At 35.5% G+C, this 23,703-nt stretch overlaps 1 protein-coding gene across 1 annotated transcript in view; it reads right to left on the bottom strand.

Moving 5' to 3' along the window:
* The window catches only part of LOC150088154 (uncharacterized), a 611,850-nt gene that overhangs the window by 245,099 nt on the left and 343,048 nt on the right, over window positions 1-23,703 (bottom strand). Inside the window, exons 30-32 of the mRNA XM_090369355.1 lie at window positions 15,676-15,887; window positions 8,510-8,777; window positions 335-493 (exon numbers count right to left, since the gene is read on the bottom strand). Coding sequence (XP_090225481.1) covers window positions 335-493; window positions 8,510-8,777; window positions 15,676-15,887 — 639 coding nt within the window. The remainder of the gene's footprint in view (window positions 1-334; window positions 494-8,509; window positions 8,778-15,675; window positions 15,888-23,703) is intronic.

Below are 23,703 nucleotides of genomic sequence, written 5' to 3'. Positions count from 1 at the left end.
TTCTGAATAATGAGCCCAAACTTCTGAATGATAAAAAGAAACCAACTCTTGCTTAAAAAATAATAATTTCCAATTTTTTTCACAGTCAGCACTCAAGTGTTTGCTGTAAAGTATTAACTTGTAAAATGAACTTGCAATAAACTTAAAAAATCAGATTGTTTATCTCCAGTTTCATCTTTTACTTTGCAAATTAATATTTTATTTTCAGAAAACTCATCAACATTACATGAATAAATTATCCTAGCAAAGTTCCAACTTATGATTACACCAGACAGTACTGGAAAGTGACATAATATATGATTTAAGACTTAAGTTATCTTTAAAAAATACTTACAGATACAATCTGTTACACTCTTGCTTCCCTCCTGCTTAGTGTAGGTTCCTTCTGGGCAAGACTTACAAGCACCTTGTCTAGTTGTGTCTTGATAGAATCCATGGGGACAGAATTTACAGGCTTCATCATTTGAAGCAAAGCTTCCAGCTGGGCAGTGCACTATTAATAAAAAACGAATAAATAAAAATCTGAACTCAAATTTTTTCATCTTACATTATGTAACAAAGCAATATATAGACATAAAAGTGAATGTGTAATTTGAAATATTCATAAATTTTCAAAAAAGATTCAGTTTGTTGTGTTTGAGATAGTCATACAAATCACAAAGAGAGTAACTCAACTATAGTCATTATGAATGGCCACATGATCAACAATGGACTGCATGCTCTCTGGTGTCATGCAAACCCAAACATAACAGACAGCAGAGATTTGACCTAACATATAAAATACAGGGTGATCATTTTAAATGAGAACCCATGAAAATCCAACTGACTTTGAGTAAAAGAGTTTTAGCAACTGATTCTCTTTATTCTTTGATTTGACTTAATTTGTCACAAAAAATGTTAACTGATCACATTATGATAAGAACAAAAGAGAAAGCATGCCTAATGTGGATCTGTTGCAGTCCAATTCTTCTAGAGTGTGTGTGTGTGTGTGTGGATTATTTTTGTAGACATTGTCTTTGACTCAGCTCCACAACTTATGTGATTACTGAATAAGGTCAGTAATCACATAAGTTGTGGTTTATAGGACATAATTAAATTGTATTACATACGCTTATCAGAGATTTTTAATTATTATTTCAATGGAATTAGGGCAGAAAGTGTTACCAAATTAAATTAACAACGTTTTTTATTACCTGAAAATTTGCTGCTAACTACAATAGGTTATGCTGGTGCTGCTACTACTACTGGCAATCAAGTTGTAATTAAACAAACTAAATAAATTAACCAACAAGAGCCAACATTCACTGAGGGAAAATACTCATAGAACCCTGCAAAGTATGGTGCAGCTGCAGCCAGATGGGTTCCATACACATGTATGGAACACTTGCCTGAAAGCAAATGATGACACTCAGTGTACAAAGAAAAATAACACACTGTATTGGAGAACCGAGTAACATTTCATCAGGAGTGGAATTAGCTACTTAGAATCCTGCAAAGGATGGTGTAGTTGCAGCCAGAATGAGGCAAGGGTTCCATACATGTGTATAAAATCTAATTCAGTCAACAAAGAAAAATAGCACAAAACATTTTGGAGAAACAAGTAACATTTCGTCAGGGGTGGAATTACCTACTATGAATCCCAAACAGTTGTATTTTGGTTATGGCCTGACCAAAATACAAATGTATGGAAAGCAAACCAACCATGGAAGTCCCTGTTCAACTAGAACACTGATGAACTAAAAATGTATGAATTTTCTAGAAGCTGAAGTTATTTATGGAGAGCAGGGTTTCTCAAACTGGAAAGTGAAATGTGCTGTTATCAGCAAAACTATGAATAAGATTTCCAGTCAATGAAAGCCCATTAATATACAGAAGTAAAAGAGTGGGAAAAAAAATAGAACCTTGTGGAACTCCAATGGTAGTTCAGAAATTGGTAGGCAGAGAGCCATTTAGCATTGCTCACAGTGAGCATTAGGAGAGAAAACTAGCTAGCCACTGCAAAAAACAAAAGGCCATACATTAGCATTAGCAGAGGCATATGATGCAATGCAAGAGAGCAAGATTATTTAGCATCAGCCAAAAAAAAAAAAAAAAAACCTCTTCCCGTTTCACCCATTCATTTACTCCAAAAGATTGTCTTGTTTAGCCTTGAATTTATATAAGCTGTCAACTTCATTGACAAAATACAGAAGGAAGTTTGTTCCAGCAATCAACCACCCACTGGCTAAAGGCAAATTTCCGTATATCTATTCTACAACTGTCTTTCCTCAATTTGAATTTATGCCCCCTCAGGTGCGGAATGTGAGTAAGAGGAAGAATCCCATCAGCATTGAGCTTGCTTAGACCCTTCAAGACCGTATACACCTGAATCAGATCACCTTGCAGGTGCCTAGTCTCCAGAGGCTGCAATTTGCAGAAGTTAAGCCTATCTTCATAACAGCAACCCTTTGTTCCACTTACTAATCTCATTGCCCTTCTCTATACTTGTTCTAGTAGCGCAACATCTTTCCTAAAATGAGGCCTCCAGATCTGTATGCAGTACTCAAGGCGTTGTCCGATCATTGCCTTGTACAAGAGGGTAATCAACTCCTTATCCCTGCTAGCAAAATTTCTATATATCATTGACAAAACCCCATGAGCTACTCTTGCAGTCTGTCTGCACTGCTCAGAAAACTTCATATCTGACTGCTCAATTACCACCAGATCCTTTTCATTCATTCTCCACAACCCTAAAGGAAGCACTGCACAGTTGGTATGTTACTCTGGGGTTACTGCTAGCCATATGCAGTACTTTGCATTTGTCAATGTTAAACACAGTTGCCACCTGAGAGGTGGCAACTGTGGTGTCACAGTTGCCACCTCTCAGCCTATCTGCTCAACTTTTCTAGGTCCTGTTGCAGTAGCATACCATCCTTACTGTCATTAACAACCCTACCAACCTTCATATCATCTGCAAACTTGGACAAGCCTGATATTATACCTTCATCAATATCATTGATAAATACAGAAAACAACAATGGGCCCAACATTAGAACAAGAAGAGCAGTCCATTGATTACAACTTTGTCTTCTCCCACTCATCCATCCTTTTATCCATTGTAGCAAATTGCCCTTAATGTCATACCACTCCAAGTTGTACAGCAGTCTTCCATGTGCAACAGCATCAAAAGCTCTCCTAAAATCCAAGTATATGCTATCAAAATTATTTTTTGCATCCAGTTCCTTTATGACAACATCATACTATAGAATCCAATAAAATTGGTCAAACAAGACTTCCCTTTAACAAACCCATGCTGCAGTCTTGTCTAGATGATCCTGCAGTGCTTCTTTAACCAGTGATTCCATTATTTTCCCCACAACAGAAGTTAAACTACCAGGTCTGTAATTACTCGTGTCACCTTACAATCCCCCTCTGTGAATTGGGGATACATTTGCACATCTCCAGTCTGTGGGACCTCCCCTGAGTCCAAGGATGCCCTCATAATCATGGCTAAGGGCCTGCTTACTTCCTTTGCTGCTTCCTTTAATATAAATGGATAGGTCCACCCCAGATGCCTTCCTTATGTTTAACTTCAGCAATTTCTCCTCCACTTTGCTCACAATTATTACAAAATTATTTAGCTCCCTGCCAGGGTTTGATAAAACTTCTTGCATTCCCCCTCCCTGAATAACTCCTCCTGTGTGAATGTAGATGCAAAATACTCATTCAGTTTGTCAGCTACCTGAGCAGAATTATCAACATTCAAACCATTGATATCAAGTGGACCAATCTGATTCACCCCCTTCCTTGTAGAGTTTTCATAAGTAAAGAAGTCTTTACTGTTTTTCTTTATATCCTTTGCCAAAGATTTCCCGTCATCTGCCTTTGCTTGCCTAACCTCCTTTGTCACTTGATTACAGACTGTTTTATATCTACCATAGGCATCTGTGTCCCCTGATAATTTATATGCGTCCCATGCATTTTTCTTCTCTGCCACAAGTTTCCTTAGTCCATCTGACATCCATTTAGGCCTAAACCTTGAACAGCATTTCTTAGTTGGCATGAAAAGCCTAGTAGCTTCCAAGATTAATTTCTTAAGTGCTTCTCATTTAGAATTTGTGGTTGGTAACATCATCAGTTGGTCCCATTGTATAGAATTTAAAAACTGTCTGAGACCACTATAGTCACCTTTATGAAAGCAAAAGCAAATAGCCCTCCCTTTAACCCTGATGGTAGTTACATCTTTGAGTAAATCCCACATCAGTACACTGTGATCACTGCCACCTAGTGGTTCCTTTATCTGCAGATTCTTAATGCATAAATAGTTTGTGCTAGTTTGTGAGTGACCAACCCACAAGTTCCAGTCTATATCTGGGAAGTTAAAATCCCCTATTAGAAGACATTCTGATTTATTGTATCACTGTATTTCTCAGTAGAATTGTTTGTTGTACTAATCAGAGTCATTAGGCCTACAACACACTGCTACTCTCAACAGCCGACTGGGGTAGCCGGGTGGGTAAAGTGCCTACCTGGCAACCCAAAGATCGCGGGTTCGAATCCCGCCTCGGGCTTGGATCACAGTACTGCAAAAAACTTGGGAGGTGCATTCTGGCCACAGAAGCCGATGAGCCAACAACTAAATAAAAAACAAACCTACTCTCAACTTTTCTTTCTCAGTGCTTATGTCACACCAGGCTGATTCAACACTGCACTGTCCACCCATGTCAACTGGATGCACTTCTTTAGATTTTGTGTTTCTTAATTAGCAGTATGACCCCCTTCTCCATTTCTATCCTGTCTATCCTTTCTGTACACATTGTACTCCCCAAATTCCAATTTTGCATTTCTTATATGTGTGACACCCAGTCTCTGATATCCTAACAATATCTGCCTTTGATGTCTTCATGAGCACCTCAAATTCATCAAATTTATTTAAAATAGATGTTGTTTAGAAGACTTTTGTGTCACATGATTAAAAGTGTTAGGAGTTTTTCCTGTAAATTTTCCTATTCCTGTGTTTTCCTCAATTTTTGTATCAGATTTGTCCAATGAGTAACCTAAGTCAAGTGGATGAGTACTGACAGAACCTGTATTGGTTGTAATTAATTAACCAGGTGAAAGGTTTCAAGAGATTTTGGGCTGACAGTTGATGGATTTCTCCATTAATCTGGGAAGAGCTGAAGCTAGTTCAATGGAATTATAATCAAAATGGAGTAATTTGTCACCTTTTTATTTTATTTATTTATAAAATTGCTGGACATGAGCAAGTTTCTATGCAGAATGAAAAACACAAGTGGAACGAGAGTGTAAAAAGGTGACACAAGAACAGAAGTTAGTTTTGTATCAGAATTCCAAGTGGTATTGTTTTTAATTCCATGTCTTTAGAGATTCCAATTTTTTGAAATGCTACCAATCCCACCCTGACTAATTAGATTCCAACTCTTTCCTCACATACTTATATGTGTGACATATAAGTATGTGAGGAAATGAAATGAAAGTGCAGAAATTTTCACTAAAGTACCAGTGTAGGTGCTTTTATTCACCTTTGCCAAGCCTCTGGAATTACATTATTGTACCAATAGTGTGATATGGTTCTTTTTTATATAGCAGTTAAGTTCACTGTGTTTAATTTCATGACATGGCATAAAGTGCTGGATTAGTTTTCTGCTCTGGAGAGAATGGTCTTATTTGGCAATATTTTATGTAAGGTCAAAGTATTTTATGCTAATAGAAAAAATTAAGTCATTTTTGAAATCTGTATTCTATTAGCATCAACTGAATTAAATATGACAAATGCAAATGTAGAAGCTTGGAGAAAAAAAATGGATTCTTGGGGAAAAAGAATGAAAAGACTTCAGCCCTCCCCCTGCTAAAAAAGACTTGATAAAAGTAAAAACGAACAATATTTGTTAGGTCTATTCACCCCATTCTCCCCAAAATAATAATTTTAAAAAATCACGAGAGTAGTTTCTGTCAGTGTTATTTTATTTTTACTTAATTAATCTGTAATAGTTCAGGAGAGGCTTTATAACATGACAAGAGATGAACTTTAACCTTAAGTTTTGAGCAAAAGTATTTAGTATTTTGAAATGTGCTTATATTACACTGATGTTTGATCTTTTATTAGTAGATTTCAATAGTTATTAATGTTATTTATTTGTTATTTTTTTAATAATAATTCAAGTTATCGTAAAATGTTGTGTTTTATGGCCACTAGAAATACTTGTTAGTTTAATGAAATGGTTTATTAATCATGCTTAAATTTTAAAAATAGATCAGTAAAAATAGATCACAAAATAAAAACATGATATTATTAATTACTGCCAAATTTAAATTTGTAGAGACATTTATTGCATGAAACTTTGACATTATTCCAGCACTACAACTTAATTGAGAAAATACCTTGAAATTAACATTTTTCAATTAAAAAAATAATAAAAATAGTAAATTATTTATTCCCATGTTGAACTAAATTACAATTGTGAAATAATTTCATAAAAACATTAATTTATATTCTTTTACAAGTTAAGTAGTGGCATTATGCAAGGAAGCAAGACTTGAACAGCATCAACAAAAAATATAATTACATATATATTTGCCCACACCTTCCAATAATCTGTCCAAAACTTTAAATTTATTCAAACTATTTACACAACCTTAAGTGGAAGGCTTTTCCAATGATCAGTTATTCTTTGGCCGAATGGAAATATGATTCCTTGTTTGCATATTGTCTTAGAGTACAGATGCCATCAGCATTCAGTTTACTTAACCATTTAAATTACCTTATATGCCCCACTAAGGTCAATATGGAGATGCCTATTTTCCAGAGAATGCAATTTATGGAACCCAAGGCTTTATTAGTAAGAATATACTTTTGGACACTCAATCAATCTTTTCTCTGTGCCCATTTCAACAGAACCACATCCTTCCTAAAATGAGATTTCCAAACTTGTATGCATCATTCCAGATGTTGCCTACCATTGCCTTACAATAAGATAATCATCTCTTTGAAGATTAATTACTATATTTAATAACTACTCATATACTACATGATATTAATAATATAGTTTATTAAGCTTATCGCATAATAGGATAAATTAAGAAAATTAAGCCTATCGCCTAAACCACTATATATTTAAGGATATTTCAGGCATCTTACTGACACCCATCATCAGACCATGCTGTTAGGGGTGGTAGCAAAATAGAAAGGGTTACAAATTTGAATTATATTACAATAATTATTAATTGTGAATTTTAAGTCCAAAGTATTAAAGATTAAATTTCCATTTTGATTACAATATAATACAGTTATTAAAAATAAGTAAATACGTATGGTTACATATGTACCTTGACCTAGATAAATCATCAGTAGGAAGATGGCGTTTTTAATATAAGTTGACTACATATTCAGTAACTAATGTATGAAATTTCATACCTATAGGTGATCGTACACCAAAGGTGGAGCCCAGAATCTGAGGAAGGATGCTATGGTTGACAAAGTGGGGTATCCAGCAGTGATCAAGTTCCTGCATTTGCAGGCAAGAAAGCTCAGGAAATTGATGAAGAAATCAAAGCTGTGTATGGGCAGAATTGTCCATCCAGTGGCGCCTCCGTAGCCAGGTGGGAAGGAGCAGCAGTGCGTAGCACACGCTTCTTGATTAGACCGGGGTTCGAGCCCGTCACCACCAAATACGGAGGATGCGGAAAGGTTAAGGAATGACCACCGCATATCCTGGAGCAATATGGCCTTAGTTGCTAATGCTCCTAAAAACCAAACAACAACTTGTCCATCCAGTGAAACTGTCAAAAGTGGAAATGGGAGTTCCAGTTCAGTCGTACAAGTCTTGGATGAGCCAAGAGAAGGAAGGCCATCGACATCCACAGACAGTGAGATGGCTGCAAAGGTTGAGCAGCTGGTGCTGCTCATTTAATTGCATTTAATTCATTTAATTGCAAATGCAATAGGAATTAGTTATGGGTCTGCTCACAGCATTTTACATGACCATCTGTACATGTTTGAAGTCTCCGCACGATGGGTTCCAAGATTGCTGATGCTTTTGCAGAAGCAATGTCAAATGCAATGTTTTTGCCAACTGTTGGATTTGTGTAATGCGGATGTGAACTTTTTTGATCGGTTGGTGACAAATGACGACAAATGCTTCATGTGCAATGAAGAAAGCAGTGCATGGATTTGATTTGCATGCCACTTTGATTCATCTCAGGAAGTCGTCAAAGAAGTGGAATCGTGTTTCAGGAAAAACATGCAGACTTCTATGATCAAGGCATTAAACAACTGATCCATAGATGGAAGGAATGTGTTACTATACATCGAGAGTACATAGAAAAGGATTAAAATTCGTGTGAAGTTTCACCCTTCTAGGACTTTTATTTCTAGGTAAGGGTACAAACTTTTTGATACCCCCTCATATATATGTGTGTGTGTGTGTGTGTGTGTGTGTGTGTAATGCAATTTTAAACATATAATACTCCAAAAATAACTAATATTATGAAAATAGATTTTATTACATACAGCAATTTGGGATATCTCCCCCTTTTGCAGAATTGAGTACTTCTCCTTCTCCACAAGTGAAGCCTCTTGTCACATTTGATCTAATAGCTAGAATTCCAGGACACAATCCTCCAACATTTTGTGATGTCACATTAAGAATTGGTTCTATGATTATTGAGGTACTAGGTACTCCAAGGTCAAATATCAGACCCAATGTTGATCCACATAAGTCATAAAGGAGAGGCTGATGCACAGCAGGCTGAATTCGCAAAGTGTATTTCACTGCCAGCTGTTTAAAATATTAAACCCAAATCTGAATTATGATATTACAAAATTTTATTAATAAGTATAGATACATAAATAATTATAAATTAAAAGGTATTGAAAAGATGCGATATTCTTTTTTTTTTCAGTAGCATCTAATTTATTTCTGGAAATCATATTTAGTAATCTTTTAAGGCATTAAATTAAAGATCACAAACAAAATTAATTGATTCCAATCCAATGTATAGCTAATAAATAATATATGCCAGATAGCAGGCTTCCACCATCTAGCATATATTTGAATAGTTATTTCCATCTGTGACATGTTCTCTTATAAGGCTAATACATCTTTTAAAAACTTTTTGTTTACAAAATCATTAAAATATCTAAAATTCATTCAATTTGCAAATAATAAATACAAATTATTCTTATTCAGAAACCAAGTGGCTCTCCCCAAGCATGCCTTCAAGTTGACATAATTTCCACAGTAGAGCATGCCACACCAATCAGTTCCTGAGAGGTTGATTGGTTTGTTATGCTCTACTTCAAGCTATGCCCCAAGGTAGCATAGAAACCAAACTGCAACCATGGTTTTATTTAAAAATTTACTTGTTAATATTCAGGGAAAAAATTTGTTTTGCTCTTATAGGATCATACCTAAAAGAGCAAAACATTGTGTAGATAGCACATGAAATTTTATAACTAAATTTTCAGTCCTGTAACACCAAAATCAAAGAGCATAAGTGAGGATGAATACAAAACACATTTCCCACAAATTTATATTTGTGGAGAACATTTCATTTTAGAACCCAATATTCAATACTCTAAATTTTCTTCAAAGAAAACATAGAAATCACAGACCAAATCACAGAGGCATAATAGATAAAATATACCAGATAGGCATTAATGTACTTTTGTATATATATAATTATCTATATGTTCAACTTATTGTGGTTATAGATAATTATAATTACAGGCATGTATAATGTCCAATTGGCATTAACATTGCACAAATGATTTCATAAAAAAAATAAATAATAAATAAATATATTAAAATCTAACAAGATTAGCATTAAGCATAAGTAATACTATGATAATATCCAACATAATTAACTTTATATATATATATATATATATATATATATATATTAAATGTTATTTAAAGTCAAAGTAACAGTTGATGGAAAAATAAAAAACAAAAATGAATAAACAAGGTATGACAAATGCACCAAAATGCACAAAGCAGCAGTAAAGGATGCAAAAGTATATAAGCATGTAAGTGTAAATAAATCTGAAAAAAAGTTCATATAGATGGAGATGAGAATTACACAAAGTGCCAGGGACTAGACTGGTAAGGATCGTAGGAAAAAAGAATTAATATAGATATGAAAACGGCAAAAGAAGGTTAATATCCTAAAAGTTATGATGAATTAAGAAAATTATGGACTGAATTTGCAAAGCCAAATTTGGAGGTGAAGGAACTGAAAAGTAAAATTATTAATATAAATGATTAAACAAAATAAAGTAAAATAAAAAGTGGTGGAGCTGTCATCAGATATGGGTGGGCAAATTTAGTTATAGGTTGAATAGAGGGAAGGCAAAAATACAAAGTCTGTCAGCAGAAGTAAATACTGATACATGGTTAGGTAATTTATCAGGGGATAGTTGGAATGTTGATATACACTCAACCATATATGAATGTTCCAACTATCCTCATTTTATTGCTATTTTCGTCTTTATTTAATTACATCTTCATCCCTACCCCATCCTCAATTTAATACCTCTCCCTATACCATGTGCTTGTTACTATTTATTTTAAATTCCAACCATAAATTATTTTAATTCTTATTATCATCACAAAATTCCGACACTAAAATATATATTTTTTTTTCTTGAATTTACCCAAAATTCTACATATATTTCAAAATACTTCTTTCCCCCTCTTAAAACGCTTAATTATATGTATATTTTTAGCCTTATCCTTACCTTAATAATTTTCATACCATTGCCACTGCATTGGGACTACCCTGTGCACACTGTAAAAGAATGTGTTAACCTTTTTCTTTTTGCCTTTATTTCACATTTCTTCTACTGTTATGGATAAGTATAGAAATGCAATTCCTGTTGGGTGTAGTCCTCTGATGAATTACCTAACCATGTATCAATATTTACTTCCGCTGACATTAGACTTTGCATTTTTGCCTTCCCTCTATTTGACTTACAACTAAATTTGCCCATCCATATCTGATGACAGCTCCACCAGATTTTACTTTATTTTGTTTAATCATTTGTATTAATAATTTTACTTTACCATTCCTTCACCTCCAAATTTGGCTTTGCAAATTCAGCCCATAATTTTCTTAATTCATCATAACTTTTAGGATATTAACCTTCTTTCATCTCTACATTACTTTTTTCCTCTTATCCTTACCATTCTAGTCACCTCCAATTATACAAATTTTTTTCAGATTTATTTACACTTACATGCTTATTAGAGATTATAAGGGTGTTGTGTGTTCAGCAGTGATCCATATTTCAATTACAAAATGCTCTGAATGCTTTTGAATGGAGATAGGAAATTTGGTCTGATGAGCTTAGCTTTGAGTCAAGAACAAAACCTAGAAACCTAACAAAACCTAACACCTAGAAACAAAATATAAAATGAAGGGTTAAAGTGATGGCCATTAATAGTGGGGGCCAAGAGCAGGAGTTTTATAACCTAGAAAGAAAATGACATACATATTTTGATTTCTTGGGGTTGATGGCAAGGAAAAAATGAATTTTTCCAGTTGCTTATTAACTTTAGATTAGAAGGGCTCAGTGAGGCTGAGGAGTTTCTGAATATATAAAAAGCATGAAAGATGTCATCTACATATGAGCAGAAAGGAGGGCCCAGGTTTTTCTTGAGAGGGAGCAAAGGTGACAAAATAGGTGTGTTTACTGTCTGTTTGTAATATGGTCTATTTCCCTGTCAAGAAATTGTGCACACTTCCACAGAAGGCAAAAATGTCATGGGGGAGCAAATGCTCACCCTGAACCCTCCCTAGGTATACTACTGGGAAGGAGGAGGAGGATGTTACTATAAATGGGACTAAAATAGCTGTGGGTTCCTCCTTATGGTAGTCTGCACTTATATTTTATTTAGTCTAATGACTGTCTTGCTAGTTTCTGTGAAGTATGTGTCTTACTAACAGAAGCTGTTCAAGAAAATTAAAAACATTCCATTATAAATATCCTAGACTAGCTCTTGAAAAGCTAGAGCAAATGCTCAGTTTATACTGTATGACATGCATCTGTGAGATAAAGAAAGATGGCATGTATATTCTGTTCAGTGTTCTGTGAGGATCTTCTGTATAAGTGACTGCAAGCAAGTAACAGTAAAGTTATCTTTAAATACACAATGAATTGATTGGGGTCCCATCATGGATATAATCAGCAAGTGTCTCATACAGAAATTCCTCAATCCATTTTAGAAATGGAAGTGAAACACCAATAGGTTTTAAATCAGATACTGTTTTTTGGAGATGCCACCTTGGGAACTGAAATAATTCTGTATCTGTACTAGCTTTCAGAGATAGTAGACCTATTACAGTTAGCATCATTAATGTGAGTAAGTTGGCCACTTTTGCAAAAGTTGGAATAAGATCAACACCCATGATTGCTTTACTTGTCATGGCATTTTTTTCATTGATTACTTCATTCTACAGGAGAAAGGCTGAAAGAAGTGAGGTGAATATCCTCTGGCAAAAGCTAGCTGCTTGAGCATGTGAGTCATCATAGCCGACCAGGCTAGCCGAGTGGGTAAAGTACCTGCCCGGCAACCCCAAGGTCGCGGGTTCGATTCCCGCCTCGGGTTTGGATCAAAGTACTGCAAAAACCTTCGGAGGTGCAATATGGCCACAGAAGCCGATGCGCCAACAACTACCAAATCAAAAAAAAAAAAAAAAAAAAAAAAAAAGTGAGTCATCATAGCTGAAAATGAAATCAGCTCATTCATTCAGATTGACAAGAAGTAGGAGAATTTGTGTTTGTGAAGGAAAAGATCCTTTTGACATTCTTAACCTGTTGAGAGATAAACTTGTCTAAGGACACTTGCTTCAGCTCTTGAAAGGGTTTTCTCATATCACAGGTGTTGGAGTAGGGCATCTGTGAGGGGGAATCTTTGAAAGTTTTATGAGCCACTTGTTTTCTCCTGAATGCAACTGTGAGCTACATTTGACCATAGTTTTTAGTCCTAGTAGGGGATACAAAATTTCAAATGTCTTAAAATTGAGACCAACCAAGTCTGTTGGCCAGAAGCCTGCTTTGTGAGGATGTAGGGGGTCAAAGAGATGCCAAGAAGAAATGTTGAACTTGGTCATTATTGATTGAGATTAAAGTAAAATTATGGCATCTCTGAAAGAGAGCACAAGGAGCCAAAACATCACACTTTTAATTGCGTTGTCAATGCAGATAAGTTCCCCGTAAAAATTTAGTGGTTTTTCCACTGGCTTGGAGGTTTGAACTGTCAGAGATTTGGTTTCTTATAAGCTTTAGTCATGGCTGTAGTTGGCTAATCTCAGTCACCTGAGTTATTCTGATTTTTTAAGCCCACTCAACAATGAAATATGTTCTAATGAACTATATTAATAATAATAATGACTATGCACCATACAAATAATAACAAGGAATTGATTTGTTCATTATACTGCAAAATTGCAACACCCTATATCACTAGTGGCTGAAAGAATTAACACTGCTGATCTAAGGTGTTTCAATAGGTTGTTTTATTATTATTTTTTTTGCTGATGCAGCAAAATCCCTGTGCTTTTCTTATCACATGGCCAATACTAATAATAACAACAATGAAAACTGCAGAGCCGACCAGGCTAGCCAGGTGGGTAAAGTGCCTGCCTGGTAATCCAAAGGTCGTGGGTTCGAATCCTGCCTCAGTCTTGGATCAGAGTAAAAATGCAAAAACTTTGGGAGGTGCATTATGGCCACAGAAGCTGATGCACCAACAACTAACAAAAAAGAAAATTGCAGAAAAACATCTTTTGCTGCTGATGGCAAAACATTTGAAAGGTTTGTGAAAAATGGACAGGATCTCAATCTATTTTTGTAGTGCTTTTCTATACCCATTCCAGCATGCAAAAAGCACACTGCAATGGATATCTACTTCCATGTGGTCTGTGCAAAATTAATGGACATTACAACTGTGAACTTTTAACAAGATAAAAATAACTGTGTTCATGCTACAGGTAAGTAGCATGAACACAGATTGATCTACTACAGGTAAGTAGATCAACAAAATACAGTAAATGGGTTGAGGTGTTGAGCTCAACACCAATTTCCAATAGCAAATTCCATTGAGAGTCATCGTAGGGTGTCATATTAACAATCAGTCTGACACAGCAGCAAAACCAGGGTCAGACTGACTGCTGACATAATCACTAAATGGTGCTACAACAGCTGGATAACATTTCAGTAGATTGCAGAAACTGTTGGATCCACAAAAGAGTGGTATATAGTTTCCATCAGTTCTGATTGAATACTGTCAATAAGGAGTTGATGGATGTCACAGGAACTCATAATCACTGCAGGGATGATGTATAGGGATTACATACCATCGGATTTTATACCACCAACCATCATAGCACACAATGCATATCCTATTGTAATTTACCTCTGAAATGCTGGAAAGCTGTATTTATTTATTTTATTTTTATTTATTTTTAACATATAATATACACAACAGGCATTAGCCCAGTTAAAGTGTATAACAGAGCAAAGGTTGTACAAAACATAATATACTTTGTACAATGAAAGTTAATTCAAACTGGAAAAGTCCAATTCACAAAAATAAAAAAGATATTCATGACGTCAAGTCCAGCACTATGTAAACTCGCAGAAAGCAGGTTGCGGCAGGAGACATCATCACACACACATGAATTAATGAGGACATCTTTAGCCCAGAACTCATCCGTCAATCGGTCAACCTACTCCAAATAGTTCTGTGAAATTGTTTCTTGTTCACAGCCATATCCAAGTCAAACTTGTTCATGAGTGCCAATGTTCTTTTGAAGAAGGAGTTCCTGGATATCTCTAATCTAGAATTACCGATGTGTAATGTAAATGTATTATAGGAATGACAAATCACAATACAAGGTTTTTTAATCTGATGGACCAGTTTGGGTCTGTTGGACACCTGGAGAATATTTACAAGTTTGAAAGTGCTGTTGCTATCTGGGGTTGTTTATCATGGTTTGGTTTTGTATCATTAATTGTTGATCCTGAAATAACAAACGGTATGCATTACATTGAATATTTTTGACAATTACACTCTCCCTACACTGTGGCAACAGCATGGGGAGGCCCTTTCCTGTTTCAGTGACAATGTCATATTGCACAGCCTGTAGTGCTTGGTCTGAAGACATGAGCATGCAAAAGCTTCATTGGCTGGCCCACAGCTCTGCCTTAACCCCCTTAACCCCAGTGAACACCTTTGAGATGAATTAGAACATCAGCTTAGGGTCAGGCTAACATTCTCATGATGAGCAGTTGAATTGAACACTATATTAAAGGAAGAATAGGCCAAATCTAACAGAGGTGACTCTTTGGGGGAGCAGAGAATTTATTCATAAGGAAGAGTTCATGAAGAAGACACGAACATATGAAATCTTCATTCACATATCCAGAGCTCTGGCCCTTCCACTATTTTTTCTTCCAGCTTGAGAAACTTCAGAAATTATCTTTTTCCTTTTGGCCCACTTCAAGCACTGTATATATGTGCACATGACAGCTTTAAAACAATGTCATTATGGTGTAATTTTTTAAATTTTATTTTAAATATTCAAATGCATAAAAAAGCTGAAATTAATTTCATCATACACTTCATGATTATCTTTTGGTATGAACACTTGAAAGAGGAAAACAAAACTTACCATATTTTCTGCTTTTGTTCGGATAGTAGTATTGTGAAACATAATGTCCATTTTTACATTGATAGCTGAGCAACGAGATGATAACACTTGGTTCAGTGGTCCATAAAAAGTTCTAATATAACTAATATATTGTTCTAGACAGGGAACTGAAAGTGCACCACCTGCTCTGTATTCAATTTCTGCTGTAACGTCATAAGTCGCCTGATTGGTATCTGGGGGAAAGCAAGAGATAAAGAGAATAATTTTAAATTAGTAAAATAAAAAAACCTTTAAAGGAATTTTGTTTTAACTTCAATAAGTAAAAAAATCTTTTATATTTAAATTTAATTTGTTTTTAAAATAGCCTATAGTTTCATAGCATAAAACAAATTTGGTTAAAAATGGCTTATTATTCTTTTTTTTTTTTTAATCTTTTGATACATAATTACATCTATGAAATGGTTTGTCTTTCATTTCAATTTGCAACCAATGAATACATTACAGCGCAATAATTAAAGTGTGTGAGTGAGATTTTTTAAGCAAAATATCCAGATACAGTAAAAATAATGCTCAGCAAAGAAGAAATGTGATAACTATTTTATTAATTTGTTGTACCACAATAAAAATAAGAGGAAATGAAACTTAAACTGAATTATTGTCCAGCTGCATAGCTGAGAAAAACTACAAGACAAAAGTAAATATTTGAAATAGCAAAACAAGAGAAATGGGAGAGCAGTGGGAAGTGGTGAAAATAAGATTCTCTGGATAGGAATTTGAACAACCAGCATCCAGTTAGTTCGTTTGACTCTTGAAAATAAAGTGAAACAAATCCAAAAGTGATGTAAATTTATCAAGATGATAGCATATTTTTTTTAAAACAAACATACATAGAGGATATATGAGGCAAAAGATTGGTTGGTTTTGATTTTATTGGCGCATTAGCAACTAAGGCTATAATGCGCCAAGACCAGGTCAAGGAAAAAGAAGTTTCATTCCTGAAATGCTTACATAATGCTCTCTCTCCCCTTGACATGTTTCTAGACCATTATTGCCGAAACTGGAAATAGTACAGATATACGTGTTTATTATGAAGTTTTCCTTTTATGGTAAACTCAAATATGAAAGATTATTATAACCTATAGTACTGTGCAATGACAGTGACTGAGAAAACAAAAATTACTTGTTGATGGATTTTAATTTCTGTAGATTTGTAATTTTCAGGGAATTCATAAGGCAGAAGTCTTTCAAAGAACAGGACTATAAGGGATATGTGAAGAAAAGTTATTTTGTAGAGATGGGGTGGGCTGTGAATGAATGCTGACTGATGCATTCATTTGGATAATTTGGAAGGAGGATATGGAATTGCAGTTGCTAATACAGAATAACAGTCTCTATGGAAATATCTGTAGAAAAGGCACACAGCAGAAAATGAAGGTAGGATAGACTGTTTTTTCAGAATTTCAAGTTGAAGTGCATCTGTACAGCATTAGCAGGCATTTTTTCAAAGGAATATTTGTGATATGCTAATGCTGAGGAAGGAATCAACCTCAATAAGGATATGTGTTTTTGGCTAGAAATCTCCATTGTCAAAGATGAACATAGGGGTAGCAGATTCTTTTTTGTGAGAAACTGGACAGGTCTAGGTTTCAGATGGACTAAATTGTTCTTGCTGGAGAATTATCAAGCAATCAGAATTTAAAGGTGGATAAATATTAGAGAAATTGTGACTGTAGGAAAGAGGTTGGTTTTTCAAACTGGAAAGTTGGAATAGTGTACTATAATTATCAAAACTATGGATAGTATGTTTGCTAAATGGGAATATCATTAATAGAGAGGGGGAAGGAAGAGAAATTTGGAGAGTCTCAGCATCAGTTGAGAAGTTAGAAGGCATAATAACAAGCATCATTACATGCAGAGAGCAATGTGACGGATTAGTCAATTGTGACAGAGTTGTGATTAATGGTAGCTCTTCGAATTGGTCTAGAAGTGAAATCTCCAAAACAAAGTATTTAGGACCACTGCTCTTTCTGATTTTCTTAAATGATATTAACAAAGGAATGGAGTGCATGATGTCAAGATTAGTAGGTGGTTAATAATCAGTGCCAAGAAGCACTTTTTTCAGGATGACTTAGATTTGAGGGATGGTAGAAAAATGGCAACTATGTTTTTATGCATCAAAATGCAAAGTCTTACAACTTGGGGAATAGCAATACCTTTTGGTAATGCCATTCTCCAAGTTTATATGGTGGAAGTTGGTGGGATTGAATTAAAAATAGTACAGAAAGAAAGGAATTTGGGAGTTATAATACAGTTGGACATGAAGTTCTCCAAGCACTGTAAACAGGAATCAAGATAGGCCTATTGTGTATTATCAAAGAGTTCTTGAACATTTTCTTGTATAGATAGGGAAGTCATAATCCCACTGTATAAAGCAATTGTAAGACTGCACTTGCAATACTCTGTTCCAGTATGGAGACCACACCTAAAAAAAAAAAGACATTGAGCTTCTTGAAAGGATACAATGGGTAGCATGTCTGGTAAGATCAACAAAAGGTCACCCATATGAGGAAAGACTTCAAATATGTGGGCTACAGAACTTGATAACTAGGCATCTTAGAAGAGACTTAACTGAGGTGTATAAAGCTCTGAGGGGAGAAAGTAAAATTAATGATGGTTAAATTTTCACTGTTATAAATAATTCCAGAACCAGGGGCCATATATTCAAATTATATGGAAAGAGGTTTAGACTGGATTGAAAGAAGTTTTCTTTTAGCCCATGAGTGGTTGTGGCTGACAGCTTAGGGAAATTCAAAGGTAAGCTGGATTGGTATCTACATGAGGAGGAGGTCAAGTTTTAATTTTTTTTTTTTAATAAATTTTTTCTGCTGGTGCAGCAAAAGCTTTGGGTTCCTTGAACCATATGACTAACTAAATACAAGCTATAACAGCATTACAAATGACAAACTCTACTTTATCTGCAGATTGTTTCCTCCCATGTCTCAGACCAGTACCTTATCAGGCAGACTTTACGTTCTCTTGGTTATAAAAAGTTATAAAGAATGTCTCAATCAAGCTGCTGTACAAAGCTTGTGGATTTGACTGGCATACTCTTCTGCTTGAATGTCTCAGCAGAATATAGTGTGCAGTGATCTGGAATCATCAAAATATTCTTTTCTTCTGAAACCATTTATGTTCAACCTCAGAAAACAGGACTGAAAAATTTTGTCTGCAAACAAAACACTTCTATTGGCTCCATAATCCCATAAAAGATGGTTATATACTTTAAGATGTCTTGGCTTGGAATAATTCTTAATCACAAATAAGTGCAGTTTTGTACTGCTATCTTTGCAGCATAACAGAATAGTTATTGCTTCTTTTGCTAATTTTAAGCCATTACAAGACCCTCAAACAGCAAGTGTTTTCTTTGGAAATAAATTTAGGTTATAAATCTTTCTATATATTAAAATATAACTTTTTTCAAAAAAGATATATTTTAATATATCTATTTTGAAAATAAAAAGAATTGTAATTATATTACAAATCTAATGGAGCAAGTTAATGAAATAATTATGAGTATATTTGGCAAGGTGCAATTTGGCAACCCTACCAAGAAGCCCTAACAATTAAAATAAAATCATAAAAATAAAAAAAATGAACTAAAGTGACGTTCATTTCTAGCAGTGCAAATGTATGACTCCCAGTCCAAGGAGATGTACCCTTTGTACCCACCAGAGGAAGTGTACTGCATTCACAAATTAAATAAAATAAAGGGAAGGAATTCACAAGGACCATTTCATCAGGAAACATCAGCATATGTGAATTCCAAATGAAATATGAAAAACCCAATGAAATATGATCTTTTACAAAAATTGACATTCCCCGAGGAAATCATCACGTTTGGTTCCCTGTCTTTATTTTATTTAATGTACTGTGGATGTGGCAATGTTCCTTTGATATATGTGAGGCTGCATCTTCTTGGGCTGGGATGTGTGTATTTGCATTGCTAGAGAGGAAAATCACTGTAGTTTTATGATTTTAATTTGATACCCAGGTAGTAGAACTGCATCTTGTCAAGTATAACTAATTGTTGCATTATTTTCTATACTCATTTTGTGGTATAATTATTGTTTTTATTGCCATAGTCTTGGAGACATAATCATACTTGTCTTTGTAGTAAATATATATTAAGCTTTAATTAATTAGAATTGAACCAAGCTTTGTATTGAATAGAAAATGATATGTGCAGATGGGGAATGATATGTACTTTGTATATGATATGGTGGGGAATGATATGTGCTTTGTAGAGGGGGAATAATATATGCTTTGTATAAACCAAGTTTGTATTAACATGTTTCTGTTGTTTGTATGTGTAAATGTATACACATGCACCTTGGCTTAAATTTTACTATGCCAGCAAAGTATTTTTAATATACTTTAACATTAATTTTAAGATATTTTTTAATATATCTTAAGTATTTTAGGGTATCAAAATTTAAAATGAAGTAGAAATGAAGCAAATTATATCTTCCAGTGCAATCCAGCTGAAAAAGAACATAAAGTATGATTTTACATGTTAATTTTAAAAATATATTTATTATTATTATTATTATTAGCTATATGGTGCAAGAAAGCCTGAGGCTTATGCTGCACCAGCCAAAAAAACAAATACCCAAGTTACCCTGAGAGAGAGAGAGAGAGACAGAGAGAGAGAGAGAGTGTCAAAAGTAGAAGGGAACCACGAGAAAGAGAAGAATGATGATATCTGGCGGCTCAGGTTGAGGGGGAGAAGACAGAGAGTGGTAATCAATGGACACTGCTCATCGTGGACTAATGTTATTAGTGGAGTCCCTCAGGGTTCAGTGTTGGGTCCATTATTGTTTTTTGTATTTATAAATAATATTGATGATGGTATATCAAGCTTAATGTCCAAGTTTGCAGAAGATACAAAAGGTTGGCAGGGTTGTTAAGGACACTACTAATGCTATGCTGGTGCAACAGGATCTAGAAAGGTTGAGCAGATGGGCTGAGAGGTGGCAAATGAAGTTTAACATTGACAAATGTAAAGTACTACATATGGGAAACCGCAACCCCACAGCAACGTATCAATTCTGTGGTACTATACTGACAGTGGTAGAGAATGAAAAGGACCTGGGGGTAATTGTGAAGGCAGATATGAAGTTCTTTGAGCAGTGCAGATGGCCTGCAAGAGTAGCTCATGGTGTCTTGTGAATGAGCAGTTATTCAGCAAGGGGAATGCCAGAGGTGTATTCAACTCTAGCAGTAAGTAAGCTACAGAATCTTGAAATAACTGGGAGTAAAGTGGAGGAGAAACTGTTGAAGATAAACACAAGAAAGGCACCCGGGGTGGATGGGATCTATCCAGTTATATTAAAGGAGGCAGCAAAGGAAGTAAGCAAACCCTTAGCCATAATTATGAGAGCTTCCTTGGACACAGGGGAGGTACCCATAGACTGGAAATGTGCAAATGTGACCCCAATTCACAAAGGAGGATCAAAGGCTGACACAAGTAATTATAGACCTGTGAGCTTAACTTCTGTTCCAGGAAAATTAATGGAGGCACTGGTTAAAGAAGCACTGCAGGATCATTTAGACAAGACTTCAGTTATAGCTCAGACACAGCATGGTTTTGTTAAGGGGAAGTCTTGCCTGACCAACTTGATTGGATACTATGATGCAGTCACAAAAGAACTGGATGCAGGGAATAACTTTGATATTATATACTTGGATCTTAGAAAGGCTTTTGATACTGTTGCACATGGAAGACTGCTACACAAATTGGAGCAGTGTGACATTGGAGGCAAATTGCTGCTATGGATAAAGGGGTGGTTGAGGGGGGGAAGACAGAGAGTGGTAATCAATGGACACTGCTCATCGTGGACTGATGTTATTAGTGGAGTCCCTCAGGGCTCAGCGTTGGGTCCATTATTGTTTTCTGTATTTATAAATGATATTGATGATGGTATATCGGGGTTAATGTCCAAGTTTGCAGACGATACAAAGGTTGGCAGGGTTGTCAAGGACACTACTGACACTATGCTGCTGCAACAGGATCTGGAAAGGTTGAGCAGATGGGCTGAGAGGTGGCAAATGAAGTTTAACATTGACAAATGTAAAGTACTACACATGGGAAACAGCAACCCCAGAGCAACGTATCAACTCTGTGGTATTACACTGACAGTGGTAGAGAATGAAAGGGACTTGGGGATGGTTGTGCAGACAGATATGAAGTTCTCTGAGCAGTGCAGATGGGCTGCAAGAGTAGCTCATGGAGTATTGTCAATGATATACAGGAATTTTTCCAGCAGGGATAAGGAGGTGATTATTCCATTGTATAAGGCAATGGTCAGGCCACACCTAGAGTACTGTATACAGGTCTGGAGGCCTCATTTCAAGAAGGATGTAGAGCTGCTGGAACGAGTACAGAGAAGGGCAACAAGATTAGTGAATGGAACAAAGGGGTGCTCTTACGAAGAAAGGCTTAAGTTTTGCAAATTACAGTGTCTGGAGACTAGGCACCAGCGAGGTGATCTGATAGAGGTGTATAAAGCCTTGAATGGTTTAAGCATGCTCAATGCTGATGGGATTCTTCCTCTAGCTCAGAAAAATCACCTGAGAGGGCATAAATTCAAATTGAGGAAAGACAGATGTAGGATAGACGTGTGGAAATTTGCCTTTAGCCAGCGGGTGGTTGGTTGGTGGAACAGACTTCCATCCCTTGTGGTGGAGGTTGATAGCCTAAATAAGTTTAAGGCTCAGCTGGACAGGTATTTTGAACGAACAGAGGGGTGAAGTGGAAGTGTTTTTTTTTTTTTTTTTTTTTTTTTTGGCTGATGCTGCATAAGCTTACTTTCTTGCATCAAATGCCTCTACTAATGCTAATGCACCATTAGTATTGCATAATCAGCATGAAAAATGATATACAGGAATTTTTCTAGCAGGGATAAGGAGGTGATTATTCCCTTGTATACGGCAATGGTCAGGCCACACCTTGGGTACTGTATACAGGTCTGGAGGCCTCATTTCAAGAAGGATGTAGAGCTGCTGGAACAAGTACAGAGAAGGGCAACAAGATTAGTGAATGGAACAAAGGGGTACTCTTATGAGGAAAGGCTTAAGTTTTGAAAATTACAGTGTCTGGAGACTAAGCTCTGGCGAGGTGATCTGATAGAGGTGTATAAAGCCTTGAATGGTTTGAGCGTGCTCAATGCTGATGGGATTCTTCCTCTTACTCAGAATAATCACCTGAGAGGGCATAAATTCAAATTGAGGAAAGAAAGATGTAGGATAGATGTGCGGAAATTTGCTTTTAGCCAGTGGGTAGTTGGTCGGTGGAAGAGACTTCCATCCCTTGTTGTGGAAGTTGATAGCCTAAATAAATTTAAGGCTCAGCTGGACAGGTATTTCGAACAAATGGAGGGGTGAAGTGGAAGTGTTTTTTTTTTTTTTTTTGGCTGATGCTGCATAAGCTTGCTTTCTTGCATCACATTGCCTCTACAAATGCTAATGCTAACATCAAACAACCTGTACTATGTTTTCATCATTTTGCACATCATTCTCTGTATGAGTTATAAATTTTATGCTACCGTGGTGCCAAAAATTACTATGCTTTTAAATATTGGCTGACCAGATAATTTCACTTCAGATTACTCCTGTAAGATCAATCTCTCAATGGAATGTACTTAACTTAAAAATCAACCAGTGTACGCAAATATTACAAAATTCTGAATTCAAATTATGTAAGAATAAAAGCTCGCTGTTTTACATAAAATGATATGACATAAATGATTGCCTAACAGTAAGGAAGCCCTTATTATTCATCATAATTATGTTCTTAGAAATTCAGCAAGCAATGAAACTAACAAACAGTGGGACAGATCCACCTCTATAAGTACTGACTTGCACATGATATATTCTGCATGAAAGACATGTTCCGAAGGCAAAAAAAAAAAATAAATAAATAAAAAATATTTGTGTGTGTTAAAAGCTCAATGTTCTCTAAGATCACATTTATCACTTTTAATCAAGTAT

Source organism: Mastigoproctus giganteus, chromosome 3 (assembly GCF_048544385.1).
Source record: "Mastigoproctus giganteus isolate SK-2022 chromosome 3, ASM4854438v1, whole genome shotgun sequence".
Lineage (NCBI taxonomy): Eukaryota > Metazoa > Arthropoda > Arachnida > Uropygi > Thelyphonidae > Mastigoproctus > Mastigoproctus giganteus.
The sequence above is the reverse complement of the archived record's forward strand: the minus strand, read 5'-3'. Positions and strand labels throughout refer to the sequence as shown.